General features: G+C 33.5%; 1 protein-coding gene and 1 long non-coding RNA gene across 8 annotated transcripts in view; one reads left to right on the forward strand and one right to left on the reverse strand.

Annotated features, from left to right (window-relative positions):
* LOC148301402 (uncharacterized) overlaps positions 1–196 on the reverse strand; it is a 2,018-nt gene extending 1,822 nt beyond the window's left edge. The window contains exon 1 of the long non-coding RNA XR_015838795.1: positions 1–196. This exon is cut by the window's left edge and continues 46 nt beyond it. This is a non-coding gene — a long non-coding RNA (uncharacterized LOC148301402).
* Positions 1–20,935, forward strand: part of LOC148301401 (PTB domain-containing adapter protein ced-6-like) — a 64,858-nt gene that overhangs the window by 25,616 nt on the left and 18,307 nt on the right. For all 7 annotated transcript variants that reach the window (XM_088273327.1, XM_088273325.1, XM_088273323.1 and 4 more), the window contains one exon: positions 19,220–19,369. In XM_088273327.1, coding sequence (XP_088129453.1) covers positions 19,226–19,369 — 144 coding nt within the window. In that variant the 5' untranslated portion in view covers positions 19,220–19,225. The remainder of the gene's footprint in view (positions 1–19,219; positions 19,370–20,935) is intronic.

Raw genomic sequence — 20,935 nt, forward strand, 5'->3', positions numbered from 1 at the left:
AGTTTATATGCTTTTAATTCAATATCAAAACAACACACAAATAAAGCAACAACGAACATCAACATAAACAATCGCGGCCATTTGTAAACACTGGACGCACCGACGCACTCCGCTTGGCTCGAACTGCAAATTTTAGAACACCGATTTGATCACGTGACATTTCAAAAACCCTTGTGCGCCCAGGCCTGTCTCTAGTCGGCCTTGAACTTCCTAGAGTGACGTCACATCTCGAACCGCGACCCAATCTACCAAGCCTATTTGGAGCCAATACATACATTGTGATAATAATGGATCTTTGTCAGACGGGAGGAATATGTAATTTAACATACTCAACCTATAAAGGATTGTATTAGACTCGTGAAGTGTTTATAACAGCCGATATAATCAATATTTTCATTCATCATCTTCTTTTCGAAAATTCGCCTTCGAAAAAACGTTATTTTCGTAAGTTGGCAATGAATGACATCACAGAAACGATGGAGTTATTAAAGTTCATAAATATAATCAAATGTATAAAAAATAAATACTTGTACACTGTTTCTTTTATATGTATATATTTAATAGTAAATTAAACACTGAAGAGGGCAACAGGTTGTTGCCGAAACTAGTTGGTTAATAAAAATGTGAGTGGATCAAAACACAAAGTATTTTTATTTCTCGAAATAATATATAAATATCAAGCCACTTATTGAACTTTTTACAGCGCAACAGATATTTTTAGGTAAAACCTGAAGGTTTTTTTCTCCATTTGAAAAATATTTAGTATTTTTAAAAAAATAATTAAACAATACCTTTTCTTCAAAATGCAAAAACAACACTTTCTGCCCTGTAGCGGGTAAATATCAAGTTAAAAATATGCCGCTTTTGCTGGGATATAGTACATTTTCTGCGCATTCCGAAAACATGCACAACTGAAAATTGACGATTTTTGATATATGACGTTGTTGAAAGGAGTGAGCGATATGCGCAATTTCCCAATAGCACCGGAGAAATTTTAAAAATTGCGCAACCATTGTGTACAGCGCTGAAGAAAGTTTAACCTACTAAAGACGATTTGAATATTAATTCGTCCTATTACAAATCATTCGACTTTTTAATCGGCGATCCATTATTAGTCGTGACGATATTCGAGACATTCCGAATCGATGACGCCTTTATCGAACTATATTTCAAGGGGATATTCGCAAGCACAGAATTCATTCTACCGCAGACCACCGGAGAGGCCATATGTCTGTTCAAGCCCGATTTTTTTAAAGAATGCATATTGGATATTTTTTAAATAATAATAAATAATAAAACCGTTATCCGCACCCCAATGTTGCATAGGGCACTGTGTCTTATAAACGCAGTGTTATTATGATCGTTTAAATATTTTTTATACATTAATTTAAATCACAATTTTAAACTTAATTTTTTTTTGCAGAAATATCAACAAATAGAGCCGCCAATAATTTAGCCATGACACCAACATTTAAATAACTCATTGTTTCTGAGGCGTCATTCATTGCCAACTTACGAAAATAACGTTTTTTCGTAGGCGAATTTTCCAAAAGAAAATGATGAATGAAAATATTAATTACATCGGGTGTTATAAACTCTTCACGAGTCTAATACAATCCTTTATAGGTTGAGTATATTAAATTAGATATTACTCCCATCTGACGAAGATCCTATGACGTAAACATGTTAAATCTTCTTCTAACCCTTATCCGCACCCAATGGTGCATAGGGCACTGCATCGTATAGAAGCAGTGTTATCTTGATCGTTAAATCGTTAAATGGCACTATCAGGTATGCCAAATACTTGAAAGTGGTCAGGTTAGCAGTCGTAACAATCGGCGGGTATGTATGAGGAGATGCATGAACGTGGAAGAGGCGAAGAATGTTTGCAAGGACAGAGTGGTGTGTCGCTCTATTTTCTCTAGTTAAATACGCGAAGGAAAGGTGATCAGCCTTCCGCTTCAGGCACCAGTCCAGGGTCAGGATTAAATAAATATTAGACTAAAAAATCACTCATGTATTTTGACCTTTTTGGGAATCGAACCCGGGACCTCCAGCATGGTAGCCTAGAGTGCTGACCATTACACTACGGAGGCGGACATTTTTTTTTTTAAACTGTTTATTCTGGGGGCGTGAAATTCGTGTTTCACTGTGGAACAAATCACAGACACAAATATTTTTTCTATAAAGAGACACGTTGAGATGGCAATAGCTTCCAACAGCCTAGGGGTCTGCGAAGCTAGCCGCAAAGTAGATCATATAATAAAACCCTTATCCGCACCCCAATGGTGCACAGGGCACTGCCTCATAATCAACACAGTGTTATCTTGATCGTTTACACACGAAGGAAAGGCGATCAGCCCTCGGCCTCAGGTACCAGTCCAGGGTAATATTGAATAAATATTAATAACAATAAATACCTTACCGCACCCCAATGGTGCATAGGGCACTGATTCATATAAACGCAGTGTTATCTCGATCGTTTACACATGAAGGAAAGGTGATCAGCCCTCGGCCTCAGGTACCAGTCCAGGGTAATATTGAATAAATATTAATAACAATAAATACCTTACCGCACCCCAATGGTGCATAGGGCACTGATTCATATAAACGCAGTGTTATCTCGATCGTTTACACATGAAGGAAAGGTGATCAGCCCTCCGCTCAGGTACCAGTCCAGGGTAATATTGAATAAATATTACAGTGAAAAATCACTTATATTTATTTGACCCCCTGGGAATCGAACCCGGGACCTCCGGAACGGTAGCCGAGCGTGTTGACCATTACACTACAGAGGCGGACAGAAGAAGTAGATACAGATAAGTAGATCATAGCGAAATTAGTCAAAATGGCGTCCGCACAAGGCGCGAGACTGTAATTATCATTGTTACGCGCTCAAATTGTAGGCGTAATGGCGTTACATGATCCCAATATGGCCGCCCGATGCAATTAGGACACAATCCGCGCCAAACGAAAGTGTGCACGAGTATACACACCTCCTACGGGTCACTGACTCTTCATATATGCGGGGTATGCATATATGAACCGATGCGGTCAGCACCGCGAACGTCCTCCGAAGAGCAAGAGCGAGGTTCCACGGACTTTGCACATCGCTCACTCCTTTCAAGAACGTCATTAATAAAAAATCGTCAATTTTCAGTTGTGCATGTTTCCGGAATGCACAGAAAATGTACTATATCCCAGCAAAAGAGGCATATTTTAAACTCAATATTTACCCGCTACAGGGCAGAATGTGTTGTTTTTGCATTTTGAAGAAAATGTATTGTGTAATTATTTTTTTAAATAAAAAAATATTAAATGGGGAAAAAACCTCCAGGTTTTACTTTAAAAGATCTGTTGCACAGTAAAAAGTTCATTAAGTGGCTTGATATTTAGTTTTAATACATTGTATTATTTTTTTAATTTTGAAAACATTCTCCTGAAAAATCAAGTTTTTTCGATTTATGACGTTCTTGAAAGGAGTGAGCGATATATGTATAGTCTAATATACCACTTTACACCCAGTATTCGCCTCTCGCTTCAATTTCCTAAACTTGCTAGTTTCTTTAAACTGGCAATTTATATTTTTACCTCCCACATAATTTTCTGAGTGCTTTTGCTGAAAAGAACGCGAATGTGCGTTTTCTTACATTGAGCGAAGTCGTAACTCGACTGCTGTGTGAAGTACGACTCATTGTTACGCTAGAACAATGTCACATTTCCCTGCCTTCATTTCCCTTTGTTTCGAAACACGCGCAGCATATCTGCGACTGTGCTAGCTCCCAGAAATGTTCTTAAAACAATATTCCCTCAGACGAATGTGTGGAAAATTGTATGACCTAATAAAAAATTAACGAAATATATTATTTTTTGACATCTCATCAAAGATGAAGAAGAATATGGAAGTCTGGGCATTTACGGGGCTGACGACCGTCATAGGCTGGTTGTAGTGAAGTTCCAGTGATTCAAGAACAATGTTTCAAAATTGGTTCATATATATAGAACTTCCAATAATTTGAGTTGTGTGGTTGTCAATAATGGGTAGAATTTGTGAATGTTACACGTGTGTAAAAGTGATCACTTAAACTAGCCTATGACGGTCGTCAGCCCCGTAAATGCCCAGACTTCCATATTCTTCTTCATCTTTGATGAGATGTCAAAAAATAATATAAAAATTAACTCTATAATTGGAGATAATCCAGATTTGTGAACCAGTATTTGGACACACTCAAAATGTTGTAAACTTCTTCTTCTTCGAACCCTTATCTGCACCCCAATGGTGCGTAGGGCACTGCATCATATAAACGCAGTGTTATCTTGATCGTTAACACACGAAGGAAAGGTGATCAGGCCTCCGCTTCCAGAGTAATATTGAATAAATATTAGAGCGAAACAATCACTCATATTTATTCGACCCCCCCTGGGAAGCGAACCCGGGACCTACAGAATGGTAGCCGACCGTGCTGACCTTAGCCATTTTTAAGACCGCATATGATTGGTTAAAATATTAGCAGTGCGTTCGTTTCTGAAGCCTGTGCGTGCAGCAATTGCAAGCATTGCAACCATAGCAACAACATACCTGCAGCGACGTATTCCCACGAAAGTGTGAACAAAAGGTACCCGCTGTCACTTTCTCTGTGTTTTTGCAGCCAGCATTCCTACAGCGAGATGCGTTGTCTAGATCCATAATAAGATATTATCGATTATCTAATTTAACTTATTTAATTTTTTACAAAAATGTTTAAAAAAATTAGTATATAACCACTCACCGAGATTTTTACGTTATAGTTTCTAGTTGAATACCACTTTAATTTATCAGAAGGGAAGCAAGATGAAAGCGGATTACTTTTAACACAAATTTATTTAGTTCTATCAAATTACAATCAAGAAAATACTTAAGGATAATCGCGTGACTCTAATATGAGAACAGTTGAAGTACGTGTCGATCTGAGGACGAGCGGCGACGAAGTGTGGCGGGCTCGCTCGTTCCGTTCGTTTCTGGTCTCGTGAAGGTAGCTCGCTACGTTGAGCTTGAGTTGCCATTGTCGATGTACATTATATGTGTGGGTTGCCACAACGTCTATCGGTTTCGAGACGTACCCGTCTCTTCGTCAGGACAATCACAAATACAGCATGCAAACAATACTACCCTTCACCACCATAGCACCATTTACACACTCAATATTTTATTTATTGTTTCGGCATTAACTTTGTGGTAAGACATTTTACAATGATTAAAGAAAACACTTCGTTTTTTACCACTTGAGTTTTATTATAGACTACATGTTTCAGAAGTCAAACTTCCATCATTCAGGTCTGTATAATGTTATTATACAGACCTGAATGATGGAAGTTTAACTTCTGAAACATGTAGTCTATAATAAAACTCAAGTGGTTAAAAACGAAGTGTTTTCTTTAATCATTACACACTCAAAACTACACAAATGTCTAACACATGCGATTTTTGGTCGACCCGAAGACCAACATGCACTATAGTTTTCAATACAGACATGCGTTACGAGCCGAGGTTAAACGTACATTAAAATTAGACCTGTAATCGAATCAACTTATATACTCGTAGAATGAAAGGAGTGGGCGGGGTTCGAATCGTGCTTAACCGATGTTGAATCAAACAATGGACTATATGTAAAATTTATTTGGTTGTTAATTAGAGGAATATTATTTATTAGTGCTTTTTTTCCTAATGTAAAAAATCTTATTTCTAATTTAACATACTCAACCTATAAAGGATTGTGTAAGGCTCGTGAAGTGTTTATAACAGTCGATATAATCAATATTTTCATTAATCATTTTCTTTTGGAAAATTCGCCTTCGTAAATACGTTGCTTTCGTAAGTTGGTAATGAATGACGTCACGGAAACGATGGACTTATGTCTATGGTCCACCTTCCCATCCCCCCCCCACCCCTCATATTCGTGTAAACACAAATGGTAGTGTAGTGGTAAATAAACAAATAAGTGTTTATAACGGCCGATATAATCAATATTTTCATTCATCATTTTCTTTTGGAAAATTCGCCTTCGTAAATACGTTGCTTTCGTAAGTTGGTAATGAATGACGTCACAGAAACGATGGACTTATGTCTATGGTCCACCTTTCCACCCCCCCCTCCCCCTCCCCTCATATTTGTATAAACACAAATGGTAGTGTAGTGGTAAATAAACAATCAAGTGTTTATAACAGCCGATATAATCAATATTTTCATTCATCATTTTCTTTTGGAAAATTCGCCTTCATTCGATCAGATATGCCAAATACTTGAAAGTGGTCAGGTTAGGAGTCGTAGCAATCGGCGGGTATGTATGAGGAGATGCATGAACGTGGAAGAGGCGAAGAATGTTTGCAAAGACAGATTGGTGTATTCTCTCTGCCTACCCCTGCGGGGGAGCGGGGTGATGGTTAGTTAGTTAAGTTATATTATACATTTGAAAATATGCTACTTTTCATATTTAAGGGTTTTGTCGCTACCCGTGCATCGAAAATGAAAGATTTAGAATCTGGGATCTGTGATATAGAACTGAGAGTCGTGATTTTAGAACTAGGAGTCATGATTTAGAACTGAGAGTTGTGATATAGAACTGAGGGTCGTGATTTAGAACTGGGAGTACGATTTATAACTAGGCGTCACGATTTAGCACTAAGAGCTGTGATATACATAGAACTGAGAGTCGTGATTTTAGAACTAGGGGTCATGATTTAGAACTGAGAGTTGTGATATAGAACTGAGGATCGTGATTTAGAACTAGGAGCGACGATTTAGATCTGAGAGCTGTGATATGTATATGAGAGTCGTGATCTGTGATATATATATATATATATATATATATATATATATATATATATATATATATATATATATATATATATATATATATATATATATATATATATATATATATATATATATATATATATATATATATATATATATATATATATATATATATATATATATATATATATATATATATATATATATATATATATATATATATATATATATATATATATATATATATATATATATATATATATATATATATATATATATATATATATATATATATCTATATATATATATATATATATATATATATATATGAGAGTCGTGACTGAGAGTCATAATTTAGAACTAGAGTCATGATTTCGATCTGATAGCTGTGATATAGAACTGATTTAGTGATTTAGCACTGGAAGACTTGATTTAGAACTGTGACTTAGAACTGAGAGGTGAGATTCGAGCTCGCAAACACGTTTTAGAACTGAGAGTCATGATAAATCATGACAAACTGAACTTTGTTCATGATAAATCATGACAAACTTTATTCTAAAGAACAAAGAACTGTGATTTAGCACTGGAAGGCTTGGTTTTAGATCTGTGACTTAGAACTGAGAGGTGTGATTCGAGCTCGCAAACATGATCTAGAACTGATAGTCGATATTTAGAACAAAGAGCTGTGATTTAGCACTGGAAGACTTGGTTTAGAACTGTGACTTAGAACTGAGAGGTGTGATTCGAGCTCGCAAACATGATTTAGAACTGAGAGTCGTGATTTAGAACAAAGAGCTGTGATTTAGCACTGGAAGGCTTGGTTTTAGATCTGTGAATAAGAACTGAGAGGTGTAATTCGAGCTCGCATACATGATCTAGAACTGATAGTCGATATTTAGAACAAAGAGCTGTGATTTAGCACTGGAAGACTTGGTTTTAGATCTGTGAATAAGAACTGAGAGGTGTGATTCGAGCTCGCAAACATGATCTAGAACTGATAGTCGATATTTAGAACAAAGAGCTGTGATTTAGCACTGGAAGGCTTGGTTTTAGATCTGTGAATAAGAACTGAGAGGTGTGATTCGAGCTCGCAAACATGATCTAGAACTGATAGTCGATATTTAGAACAAAGAGCTGTGATTTAGCACTGGAAGACTTGGTTTTAGAACATTGACTTAGAACTGAGAGGTATGATTTGAGCTCGCAAACATGATTTAGAACTGAGAGTCGTGATTTAGTACAAAGAGCTGTAATTTAGCACTAGAAGACTTGGTTTAGAACTGTGACTTAGAACTGAGAGGTCTGATTCGAGCTCGCAAACATGATTTAGAACTGAGAGTCGTGATTTAGTACAAAGAGCTGTGATTTAGCACTGGAAGACTTGGTTTAGAACTGTGACTTAGAACTGAAAGGTTTGATGTACTCATGATTTAGAAACAGCTGTGATTTATTCCCATGGTATTAATTTACCACAGGGAGACATGACTAAGAACTAAGCAACGCAATGAACGCAACTCTTGGCTTCTATTTATCTGGCGACAGGACTTGCCGGTGGCGGGTGTAGAACCCGCGGCGGGCGGTTGCGAAACGCGCTGCTAATCACTGCACTGCGCTCACGTACTGCGGGGAGAGAGGCTGACGGGTCGCACGTGCTCGGCATAGCGCATTCCTTCACGGGGCTCCGGAGAAAGTGTGACGACGGCAAAACCGAGCGAAACACCCGTCAAATAAAACATCAATCTATCTTCTTCTTCTTCAAACCCTTATACGTACCCCAATGGTGCATAGGGCACTGCATTATATAAACACAGTGTTATCTTGATCGTTGACACACGAAGGAAAGGTGATCAGCCCTCCGCTTCAGGTACCAGTCGAGGATAATATTGAATATTAAAAAACAAAAACAAAAAATATATATATATATATATATATATATATATATATATATATATATATATATATATATATATATATATATATATATATATATATATATATATATATATATATATATATATATGTATATATATAACGTGGTAATATTTTCCTTTTGAAAATTAAGTGTAAATAATATGTAAAGTGGGTGTATAATAATAAAATAAACAATGTGTTGCTTTGTAATTAAAGTTTATTCTTAATTTATCTTTATAATCATTTTTATATCTATCTATCTATCTATCTATCTGATTCTGACAGTTAATAATATTATCGGAAGTCTTTTGTTTTCTTCTGAGCGACGCATGCGGCATCTGGTGGTAGAACTGTTTCATGTAGGTACTTTTTGTAAGTACTTAATAAAATGTATAGGTAGGTACCTAGGTATTTTATTACATCTCCCCCCTTGGGGATGAAAATTCATAGTAAAATTTTCACTCGTCCTCCGGATCATCTTCTTGTAGTGAAGGGACTGGTATAAGTTTAGTGATATGATAAAGGTTTGATTTTATTTTTTTGTGACCTGTATCAATTCTGTATATTGAGTTAGAAATTTTTTCAATAATTTTATAAGGTCCAATTTTTAGTTCATCCAATTTTTTTCTGTTTAGCTTGTTTCCATTTTCCACATACACCATGTCTCCTACGTTGAATTCGCAGCCTATTCTATTTTTGTCAAATAATGTTTTATTGTAATTATGTGATTTTATTGTATTTTCAAGCGCTATTTGCCTGTCTCTAATCCAGTCATTATTAGATTTTCCTTGTTTTAATTCGTTGGGTAAAATATTTACATCTGTACCATATAAAAGATAACTTGGGGAAAAGTCAGTGACTGAGTGATTAGTATTATTATATTTATTAACACATTCTTGAGCTTTTGTGGTCCATGCTCTTCTTTTCCCTTTTTCATTTATTTTGCATCTGATTTTGTTCACCAATGTTTGATTCAGCCTTTCATTTAGGCCATTTGAGAATGGTGCATTTACTGCAGTGAAGATTATTGGGATCTGCTTGTCATTTAAGAATTCCTTGAATTCTTTCGAGTTTATTCCTGGGTATTGGTCGGTGAGAAGCATACCAATATCCTCGGTTTCTGTTATTTTCATGACTAGTTTTATAAAATCATTTGCATTCTGAGTTTTCGAGGTTAAAATAAATGCGTATCTTGTAAAGTGATCCACTAAGAGATGTAGATATTTTTTCGTTGATCTTGAACCTCCTAAACCTCCAATTGTGTCTAAAGATATTATTTCAAAAGGCTTTGTGGCCGGGCCTAGATGAGACATAAATCCAAATTTCTTTTGTCCTCTTGATTTATTTTTAATACAAATTTCACAATTTCTACAAATTGTTTTTATGTTTTTCGTCAAATTTTTGGCTGCGTAATGTGAACTAATAGTCTTTTGCATTTGTCCAATTCCAATATGGCATAGGTTTTCATGTATGTCTTTTATGATTTCGATGCTAAACGGTTCTGAAAGAATTATTTTTTCTTTTTTCTTGACCTTTTTAAAATAGACATTGTTTTTTTCAATCCATTTGTTTTTTTTCTGTTGAATTCTTTCATTTTTATTCTGATCTCTTAAAATATCTTCTAATTTAACCAAATTTACAACTTTTAATTGTTCATCTGCATTTTCACTCGATTCTAATACTGGATTCCTGCTTAGACAATCTGCTTCTAAATTCTTCTTTCCTGGATTATATTTTATTTCAAATTCATATTGCGATAAATAATATGTTAAATCGCCTAACTCTTCATCGGTCCTAGATTTCAGATTCATATTTTCCAAAGGTTTGTGATCTGAATAAACCGTAAATGATTTACCTATTAACCAGTATTGCCAGTATCTTACTGCTTCCTTAATTGCTAAACATTCTAAATATATTGCTTTTTTTTTCTTCTGGGCTTCATTTAGTTTTTTTGAAAAGTATGCCACTGGTTTTTCTCTACCATCGGGCTGCTTTTGTTTCAAAATGGCCCCAACACCTTCTAAAGAAGCATCGGTATAAATGTTGATTGGTAAATCCTGATCAAAAATTTCTAGAACGGGCTGTGAGCAAAGCATGCTTTTTGTTATTTCAAATGCTTTTTGGCATTTATCACACCAAATAAATTTTTGATTTTTCCTTAGTAAGTTATGCAATGGATCTAGTATTATTGCACTCTTTGGTATGTATTCATGGTAAAAGTTTATTTTCCCCAGAAATTGTCTTACATTTTTTATCGTTTTTGGAACAGGAAAATTCTTTATTGAAATCAAATTATCCTTTACTGGTTTTATTGAATTATTTTGAATTATATGACCTAGATATTTTACCAAGTCTGACGCAAATGCGCATTTTGTAAATTTTAACCTGAAACCTTCTGTTTCGATCGCTTCCAGCAACTGTGTTAGATGTTTAATGTGCTCAGCAAAAGTTTTAGAAAATATAAGAATATCATCTATGTAATTAACGGTGAAATCAGTAAGTTTATACTTTCTTAATATGTTACCTAGTATCCTTTGAAAAATTGCTGGTGAGGTCTTCAATCCAAATGGTAGGCAAGTCCATTGGAAATGTCCTTCTTGTGTAACAAATCCCGTCTTTTTTCTGTCTTCGATTCGTAAAGGAATAGACCAAAACGCTGAGTTTATATCTAGTGTTGAAAAAAATTTGCAATTCCTGGTCTTTATCATTAGGTCTTCAATTAAAGGAAATGGTTGAGCTTGAGGCACTACTATTTTATTCAAGTCTCTGAAATCTATACACAGTCTGGATTTTTTGTTTTCCTCTTTTTTAAATGCCAATGTAACAGGTGCAGCAAATGGACTGTAGGATTCTTCTATTAGCTTATTATCCAGTAATTTTGCAATTTGTTTTTCTATCTCCTTTTTATCTTCTACAGTACATCTGTAAGGCCTCTTACTGCAATATCTGTCTACTAGTAAGTCTATCCTCGCTTCGTATCCACTAACAGTGCCGATATCATATTTGTCTTTTGCAAAAACGGATTTATATTTGCAAATCAGTTCATTTATTTTAGATTTTTGAAATTGATTTAAATGATTTATTTTTATTTCAAAATCTTCTTCTTTTACATGTTCATTATAATTTATTTTGCATTCCTTGCTGTTGTTATTTTCTGTATTTTTAAATTCACTATTTTTAATTTTATATTTTGTAGAAATTTTTTCTACTTTCTTTTTATTTTCATTTTTCAAGCATTGTCTTTGTGTTATTTTTAAGTCTTCATTTTGGATTAGTTTAAATTTTTTTATCATATCTAATCCTATCAAAAAATTATATTTGAAATTTTCTTCATCAATAATATATACATCAACGTTTTTTTCCAATTCAAATATTTTTATTTTCAAAGTCGTCAAACCGTTTGTCTTTTTAACACCATTAATTGTTACTAAATCTGCTTCATTCATATTGTTTCCTTTTCCTTTTAGTTTTAGTAACTTAGAATTTATTAGAGAAACATTTGAACCTGAATCGTAAATTCCAAATATTTCAATTTGATCATTTAGTAATAGTTTGACATTTATTAATGGTGTTATTATTCGTTTTTTTGATCGGTTTCGTTTAACTTAGCTTCTATAACTGAATTGTTTACATGTCTGATAGTATTTTTATTATTAAACTTATCATCCTCCTTTGTTCTAAACCAGCACGTTACTTCAGGGTGATATCGAGTTCCCTTATTTAATTTTTCACAAATCTTACATGGACTTTTATCTTTAATTTTACCACTAGTTCTTAGATTTCCATATCTTCTTTGATCCGAAAACCTTTTTTTATTTACAATGTTTTCGTGTTTTTTTACTTCATTGAATAAATCGACTGTATCTTCTAATTTTTCTCTATCAATCTTATTAATTATAAATTCTGGTAAACCAGCCACAATAAGATCTACTAAGGTACCCATGTCGATCGTTCTTCTCATCTCCAACAAAAGTTTTTCCTTCCTTATGGCATAGTCTAACAAGGAACCGTCGTTATATTTAAAAGATAATGCAAACATTACATGGTTCCATCCCTTGTTTGTAAATGTTTTACAAAAGTTATTTTTCCATACTATCCATTCTGAGTTCATGGAAAATTTTATCATCATCGAACTGTACCAATCTTCACAACTTTTATCCATAAACAATCTTAATATTTCAATTTTTTTCTCATCCGTTGTCACCTCAAAACGTGTACATTCTTTTTCAAAAATATCCATCCACTGGTTTGCATTAGGATTTTTGCTTGTAAATTTTTCAATGATGAACTTCTCTGAAATATCTTTTAAATTTTGATGTTTGCTTACCTGAGCATTTTGTATTAATTTTTCTAGTAAGTTTTCTAATGTTTGAGGAGCAGTATCCATTTTTTTTTTATTTTGTTTCTTTATTTTTGATTAACAAAATTGTCGTTTTATAACGTGGTAATATTTTCCTTTTGAAAATTAAGTGTAAATAATATGTAAAGTGGGTGTATAATAATAAAATAAACAATGTGTTGCTTTGTAATTAAAGTTTATTCTTAATTTATCTTTATAATCATTTTTATATCTATCTATCTATCTATCTATCTGATTCTGACAGTTAATAATATTATCGGAAGTCTTTTGTTTTCTTCTGAGCGACGCATGCGGCATCTGGTGGTAGAACTGTTTCATGTAGGTACTTTTTGTAAGTACTTAATAAAATGTATAGGTAGGTACCTAGGTATTTTATTACATATATATATATATATTTATATGATAACTATTGTAACTTCATCATAACTTGTCGGAAGCCCAAGAGGTACTGCCGCTAGCCGGAGAACATTGAGCTTTGAGCTCCTCACGCTTGTGTACGAAGTATGCAAGAGTGAGATGCGAATATAGTGTCGCGGTTCCCGCACACTCTTCACGCGCTGTTTATACGCGAATTTGTTTCCGAAGTTCACAAAATACCTCCGATGTACCCGATAAATTCTGATTATTATCAATATTATTTTTTAAATGAATGCGTAAATATGTAATGGAGGAATACCTAAAATCTTAGCCTTGTATTTATTATATGTATAGAGATTATTATATAACATTAAACCACGAGTGTAAGTCCCTTTCCGAGCGCAAGAGCACATACTCTTTTATGGAGAGGCACAGCGAATCGAAATATAAAAGTTCTCCATATGTATAAATGATTCAAATGTTATTATGTTATAAATAAAAATGTAAATATATTAAATGAATAAAAAAATAAATATATATTATGGTTATTAGAAGCAATGTGTACAAGGTACACAACACCGGGAAGGAAGGATTCACTATGACTCCATTTTGTATTGACAGTTTAGCTAAATTAGTATGATGTAATTTAGCTTTTCGTCCGCCTCCGTAGTGTAATGGTCAGCACGCTCGGCTACCATTCTGGAGGTCCCGGGTTCGATTCCCAAGGGGCGTAAAATAAATATAAGTGATTTTTTCACTGTAATATTTATTCAAAATTACCATGGACTGGTACCTGAAGCGGAGGGCTGATCACCTTTCCTTCATGTATCAACGATCAAGATAACACTGTGTTTATATGACACAGTGCCCTATGCACCATTGGGGTGCGGATAAGGGTTTTATTATTATTATTATTAATTTAGCTAAAATACATAATGTATGATTTCGACATGACAATTTGGACTGCGTTTGATGCTCAAAGGAAATATATATATATATATGTCAAGGAGTTGTCAGTTGTGTCTGCGAGGGGTATCTAACAAGAAGGTATTATGTGGATGCTGCCAAGGGACATTATGGGATAAGTGTTCATTAATATTTGACGTGTAGTCACCTTATGTGATAATCCTAACCGTGCCTGTACTGTGTCCTTGTGAGTTTCTTCATTTTTCAAGCGAGTGTTTTTGCCTAGAATTTTCACTCATGAATTACATGAAATTATAGTAACTTTAAACATAAAGAGTAAATCCACTCACGAGTAGGCATAGGCTATGAAACTTATAAAGTTGAAGCCTGAGTAGGGACATGATAAACGGTGTTGCATAAGCCGTAGCTAGATTTCAGAGTCACTTGGACGTTAGGTAATTCGAAAAATTCATTTTTCATATTATTTTTTGACATCTCATCAAAGATGAAGAAGAATATGGAAGTCTGGGCATCTACGGGGCTGACGACCGCCATAGGCTGGTTTAAATGATCACTTTACACACGTGTAACATTCACCAATTCTACCCATTATTGACAACCACACTACTCAAATTCTTGGAAGTTCTATAAGTATATGGTTTATGAACCAATTTCGAAACGTTGTTCTTGAATCACTAGAACTTCACTAGAGACATCTATTGGTGAGATGAAAAGAAGCTTTTTATCGAGCAGAAACTGTTTTATTAGTATGCGAGATCCGAATCCTGGATTATAATCACACACATGAGAGACGCCAGAAAATATCATTTTCATTTTTATTATTCTAGCTTAAAATTTGATCTGTTGATTTATTTACAACATTTTGAGTGTGTCCAAATACTTGTTCACAAATCTGGATTATCTCCAATTACAGGAGTTATTTAAATGTAAAATTAGAATATAGAAATATGAGTTATTTTAATATTTTAATATAATATAATAGACTACGTTTTTATCTCTTGATGTTATAATAGTTATTATAACATAAATGTGGAATTTTTAAAATTGGCTTTATTTTATTAATATAACTATTTTTTATTTTGTCCGCCTACGTAGTGTAATGGTCAGCACGCTCGGTCACCGTTCTGGAGATCCCGGGTTCGATTCCCAAGGGGGGTAAAATAAATACAAGTGATTTTTTTCACTGTCATATTTATTCAATATTACCCTGGACTGGTACCTGAAGCGAAGGGCTGATCACCTTTACTTCATGTGTAAACGATCAAGATAACACTGCGTTTATATGACGCAGTGCCCTATGCACCATTGGGGTGCGGATAAGGGTTAATATATATATATATATATATATATATATATATATATATATATATATATATATATATATATATATATATATATATATATATATATATATATATATATATATATATATATATATATATATATATATATATATATATATATATATATATATATATATATATATATATATATATATATATATATATATATATATATATATATATATATATATATATATATATATATATATATATATATATATATATATATATATATATATATATATATATATATATATATATATATATATATATATATATATATATATATATATATATATATATATATATATATATATATATATATATATATATATATATATATTTAGACCTCTATTTTTATCAAATGTATGATTATTTTCTCTTAAGTGATTATTATGATTTCATATTGGTTTAACACAGGATTGGTCACGTTTTGTCGCAACTTTAATTAGGATTTTCATAGAATACAGTCAACAGAACAGATTTGCATTTAAGGGACTTATTTGTGCAATGTTGGAAATGCAACTTTTTGGTGAGGACCTCCACATATGGACAGTTCGCTCACTCCTTTCAAGAACGTCACAAATCAAAAATCGTAAATTTTCAGTTGTGCATGTTTTCGAAATACCCAGAAAATGTTCTATAACCCAGCAAAAGAGGCATATTTTTAACTCAATATTTACCCGCTACAGGGCAGAAAGTGTTGTTTTTGCATTTTGAAGAAAAGGTATCGATTTATAATTTTTTTAAATTTACTAAATATTTTTCAAATGGAGAAAAAACCTTCAGGTTTTACCTAAAAAGATCTGTTGCACAGTGAAAAGTTCAATAAGTGGCTTGATACTTATTTCTAATACATTGTATTATATTTTTAAACTTTGATTACGTCCTGAAAAATCAAGTTTTTTGATTTATGACGTTCTTGAAAGGAATGGGCGAGTTATGTGGGCTAAACACGGCCCGGGAGTTTTGTGTTTGCACTGTTTATCGTAACGTTCTCTCCAGGGTTGAGTCTGGAAATAGCCGTATCTCTTGTGTGTAGTTCTCCGTATTGTGATGGACCATTATTCAATGATGACCAATTGCTGATATTAGCCCATATATGTATTCCAACTAACCTTCGTTCACCGAGTACGTTACACACATCTACTTACTGATCACACACGTCTTTGACATCAAGATTTGTGATCTTATTCAATATAGTTACATTTTTAATACAATTTCCATACATTTATACATATCGCTCACTCCTTTCAAGAACGTCATAAATAATAAAAAACTTAATCTTTCAGGAGAACGTTTCTAAAGTTTAAAAATATAACACAATGTATTAAAAATAATGTCCGCCTCCGTAGTGTAATGGTCAGCACGCTCGGCTACCGTTCTGGAGGTCTCGGGTTCGATTCCCAAGGGGGGTAAAATAAATATAAGTGATTTTTTCACTGTAATATTTATTAATGGACTGGTACCTGAAGCGGAGGGCTGATCACCTTTCCTTCATGTGTAAACGATCAAGATAACACTGCGTTAATATGACACAGTGCCCTATGCACCATTGGGGTGCGGATAAGGGTTTTATTTATTTTATTTATTAAAAATAAATATCAAGCCACTTATTGAACTTTTTACTGTGTAACAGATCTTTTTAGGTAAAACCTGAAGGTTTTTTCTCCATTTGAAAAATATTTAGTATATTTAAAAAATTAATTAAGCATTACCTTTTCTTCAAAATGCAAAAACAACATTTTCTGCCCTGTAGCGGGTAAATATTAAGTTTAAAATATGCCTTCTGCTGGGATATAGTACATTTTCTGGGTATTCCGAAAACATGCAAAACTAATTGACGATTTTTTATTTATGACGTTCTTGAAGGAGTGAGCGATATGGCAAAATTATAATTTTTAAACTTTATAAAATGTGCCACAAAGTATCTACGAAAAACATGAAAGAAATTATAGTTTTTAGTTTCGCTGTGCTTCTCAATAAAGAGACTGAGCTCTTGTGCTTGGAGAGGGACTTACATTCATTTGTTTTTTTTCTTCAATATATTTTCTAATAAAAAAAATACAAAAAATAAGCATGAACTGACGTCCGGGACTCAGCGCTCCCAGACGCAAACTGAATTCTATTATTGCGAGTAAGACCTTAAAAAAAGACGTGCTTTATCGTACATTGAGCCTAAAAGTTACTTTAATTTCATATAATTCATGATGGTTTGCCTATTAGTTTGACGTTCTATCCTCTTTTTACACCTCTGCAGCCCCGCATAAGCTAAAAATCATTTAAAAATATTATTCTATCATAATCGAATGCAGTTTTCCATTTTCCTCAGCCAACTTTCAGGCTCGGAGCCATTCGGTCGGAACGCCGCGGCGCGTCGGTGCTAATGTCGGCCCACCGCCGTTAGGCTCATTATCGCGTGAAGCCCGCGCCGGGCCGCGCAGGCGGAGGCCGCGCGGAGGCCGACCGGGCGCGAGGGATAATCGCCTCTGCGGACGCGCGAGTTATCGAGCCTTTTTGCTTGCAAATTTCGATCTAGCTGTATATCGCGTGACAGGCTTCCGTTCTTTGCACCGACTGATACGGTAGAATTCAAGAAGCATCTCCGATTGAAATTATTAGAAAAAAATATCATACATTTATTTATTTATTTAAACTTCTAGTACAGAAAAAAGAAATAAGTACACTGGAAGGCTTATTGCTAAAAAGAAATATCTTCCAGCCAACCAAAAACAGACTAGTGATATTGATCAAAACGTTTGATACCATATATAGCTGTTTGCAATCAGAGGGTAGATAGTACTTGAACATTTAAAAAAAAACATAAATTACAAATTGACGATAGTAAGGAAGGCAAAGGAAGAAGGGAGTTTAGGGAAGGAGGTAGAGGGAGGAGGTTTGATGGACAGTTAGGATGCTAATGATAGATAGTAATGTCTCAGACGTTTCTTCAAGTTATTAGAGAAGGTGCATTTGTTTACGCGGAGAGGTAATTCATTCCATAGTCTGGCCGCTTGGACAGAGAAGGAATTACTGAAGAATGATGTGTTATGGCGAGGAATGGAAAGTGTTCTTTCTCGGGAAAAATGAAGTGATAGAATATATATATATACATATATATATATATATATATATATATATATATATATATATATATATATATATATATATATATATATATATATATATCTATATATATATATATATGTATATATATATATATATATATATATGTATATATATATATATATATATATATATATATATATATATATATATATATATATATATATATATATATATATATGTATATATATATATATATATGTATATATATATATATTATATATATATATATATATATATATATATATATATATATATATATATATATATATATATATATATATATATATATATATATATATATATAAAATCAAATATTAATAAAAATAACACTAGTTTGATGTAAAGTTCTCAGCTTCCTTCGAATCACCGTTAGGTTAACCGAGTGTCCTCTGTTGCCAGGTTGCCATGTCGACGCTTCTGTTCTGGCAGGGGCGCGGGGGCAGGAGCGGCGCCGCGGCGGCCGGCACCGCCGCGCCCGGAGCCGCGGGCCGCGCCTGGCTGCACGCGCCCGACCTGCTGCTCAAGGGACACGTCGCCTACCTAGTCAAGGTAACATCTTCTCACCTTTTGTTTATTTACCTTACTCTGTGTGGACGTAAATGAACGTCCAAGTCCGTCTGTCAGTCGGTATGATGTAACTTGTATACCAATGACATCTGTGGATATTTCTATGTAATTTTGTCATAAAATTAAACCTTGATTATGCAAGTCTGGCATTTACGGGGCTTACGACATTTTAATATTTTCTGTCGTTTCTCATGTATTATATATAATTCAGGATTTTTTTTATTAAATTTAAATATATAAACTCTAAAAATTTATAAACTCTAAATTGTGCAGTGCCCTTTGCACCAAATGGCGCAAATGGCATTTCACAAAAAACAGTTTTTATTTTATTTTTTAACAGTTTTTTTAACCGTAATGGCAGCGCCATCTGTTACAAGAGTTTTTCCTTCCACAAAAATATATTTATTGATATATGTATACTCATGTATATATTTATATTTACAATTTTTTTTTAGTTCTGAAAACAAGTAGCTTAGTTTAATTTCACTTTAAATTTTTACTTCTAATAATTCTCAATTTTTGTTATTTACTTTAAAAATTGATGAAAAACATTTAAACAAATTGTATTGCACTTAGTTTCATTTCTTGGTATGTGTTTTTCATCGTTTGTGAACCATAAATAAATAAATAAACATTATTTGAGGCCCGTAGGGCGCCCGCTGTTGTCCCGGTGGGCCGACGCGTATCACTTGCAGCTAGAGAACGCAGCACCGTGTCAAGGTCCGTCGACATGACGCCCATAAAACGCCTACTCATGAAAACAGCTAAACAGATGATAGTGGACACTCATCATTGTTGTATCGGATTACATGTATGTGATACGACGACAATCTGATGTGGAGGATTCTATCTGATCCCCAGGGGAGGTCGAAATAGCACACACACACTCATACACATATCGCTCGCTCCTTTCAAGAACGTCATATATCAAAAATCGACTATTTTCAGTTGTGCATGTTTTCGGAATGCCCACAAAATGTATCTACTATATCCCAGCAAAAGCGGCATATTTTTAACTTAATATTTACCCGCTACAGGGCAGAAAGTGTTGTTTATGCATTTTGAAGAAAATGTATTGTTCAATTTTTTTTTTTTAAATATACCTACTAAATATTTTTAAAATGGATAAAAAAACATTCAGGTTTTACCTAAAAAGATCTATTACACAGTAAAAAGTTCAATAAGTGGCTTGATATTTATTAGTAATACATTGTATTACATTTTTAAACTTTAAAAACGTTCTCCTGAAAAATCTAGTTGTTTGATTAATGACGTTCGAAGGAGTGAACGATATGTGTTTTTTTTGTATTAATATGAAGTCTTTGACATCGATCTACGTATATATCTTTCATTTCATTATCAACCAGTTATATTAAATTTAATTTGTTTTATTTTTTATTTAAAATTCCAATGTCACGGTCAAAATATCTCACAAGGTCTTTTAAATTTTCTTATTATGTAAACAAGTCGTGAATTAATTCTTTATTTTCCTTATTTTATTTATTTCCAAGGAATTGCGATTAGTGTTGGTGGTATATGACTCACGGA

Source organism: Brachycentrus maculatus, unplaced genomic scaffold (genome assembly GCF_059751285.1).
Source record: "Brachycentrus maculatus isolate JH-2025_06_01 unplaced genomic scaffold, ASM5975128v1 h1tg000566l, whole genome shotgun sequence".
Lineage (NCBI taxonomy): Eukaryota > Metazoa > Arthropoda > Insecta > Trichoptera > Brachycentridae > Brachycentrus > Brachycentrus maculatus.